The following is a 307-nucleotide window of genomic DNA, read 5'->3' as shown; positions in this document are numbered from 1 at the left end:
CCCCAGCCACAACCTGCCCTCTCTGCAGGGAGGTGCTAACTTCAGCACCCAATGCCTGTAATGACTTTTTCCCCTTTATTAACATAAAACTTTATACATATTGGCAGTTTCCCACCCTTGGAGGACAGTTTAGTGTTTATAGTTGAATTCCTTCAGCTCTCAGTGTTGTAATCAATAACTCTGATGTGTTTTTCTGCAGCGCTTGCATCTTAGCGAAGATGTGGCCGGGGCAACTTTCATGGCGGCGGGAAGCTCCGCTCCCGAGTTGTTTACATCTGTCATAGGTAACTAACCTGCGGCTGCGGCT

At 47.9% G+C, this 307-nt stretch overlaps 1 protein-coding gene across 1 annotated transcript in view; it reads left to right on the top strand.

The window, feature by feature from the left end:
- SLC24A3 (solute carrier family 24 member 3) overlaps positions 1–307 on the top strand; it is a 139,829-nt gene that overhangs the window by 82,352 nt on the left and 57,170 nt on the right. Inside the window, exon 4 of the mRNA XM_035898631.1 lies at positions 200–284. Within this exon, the coding sequence (XP_035754524.1) occupies positions 200–284 (85 nt within the window). The remainder of the gene's footprint in view (positions 1–199; positions 285–307) is intronic.

The sequence above is a fragment of the Egretta garzetta genome, unplaced genomic scaffold (assembly GCF_000687185.1).
Source record: "Egretta garzetta isolate BGI_Z169 unplaced genomic scaffold, ASM68718v1 scaffold198, whole genome shotgun sequence".
NCBI lineage: Eukaryota > Metazoa > Chordata > Aves > Pelecaniformes > Ardeidae > Egretta > Egretta garzetta.
Note: the sequence above shows the minus strand (reverse complement) of the source record. Positions and strands in the feature narration are given on the sequence as shown.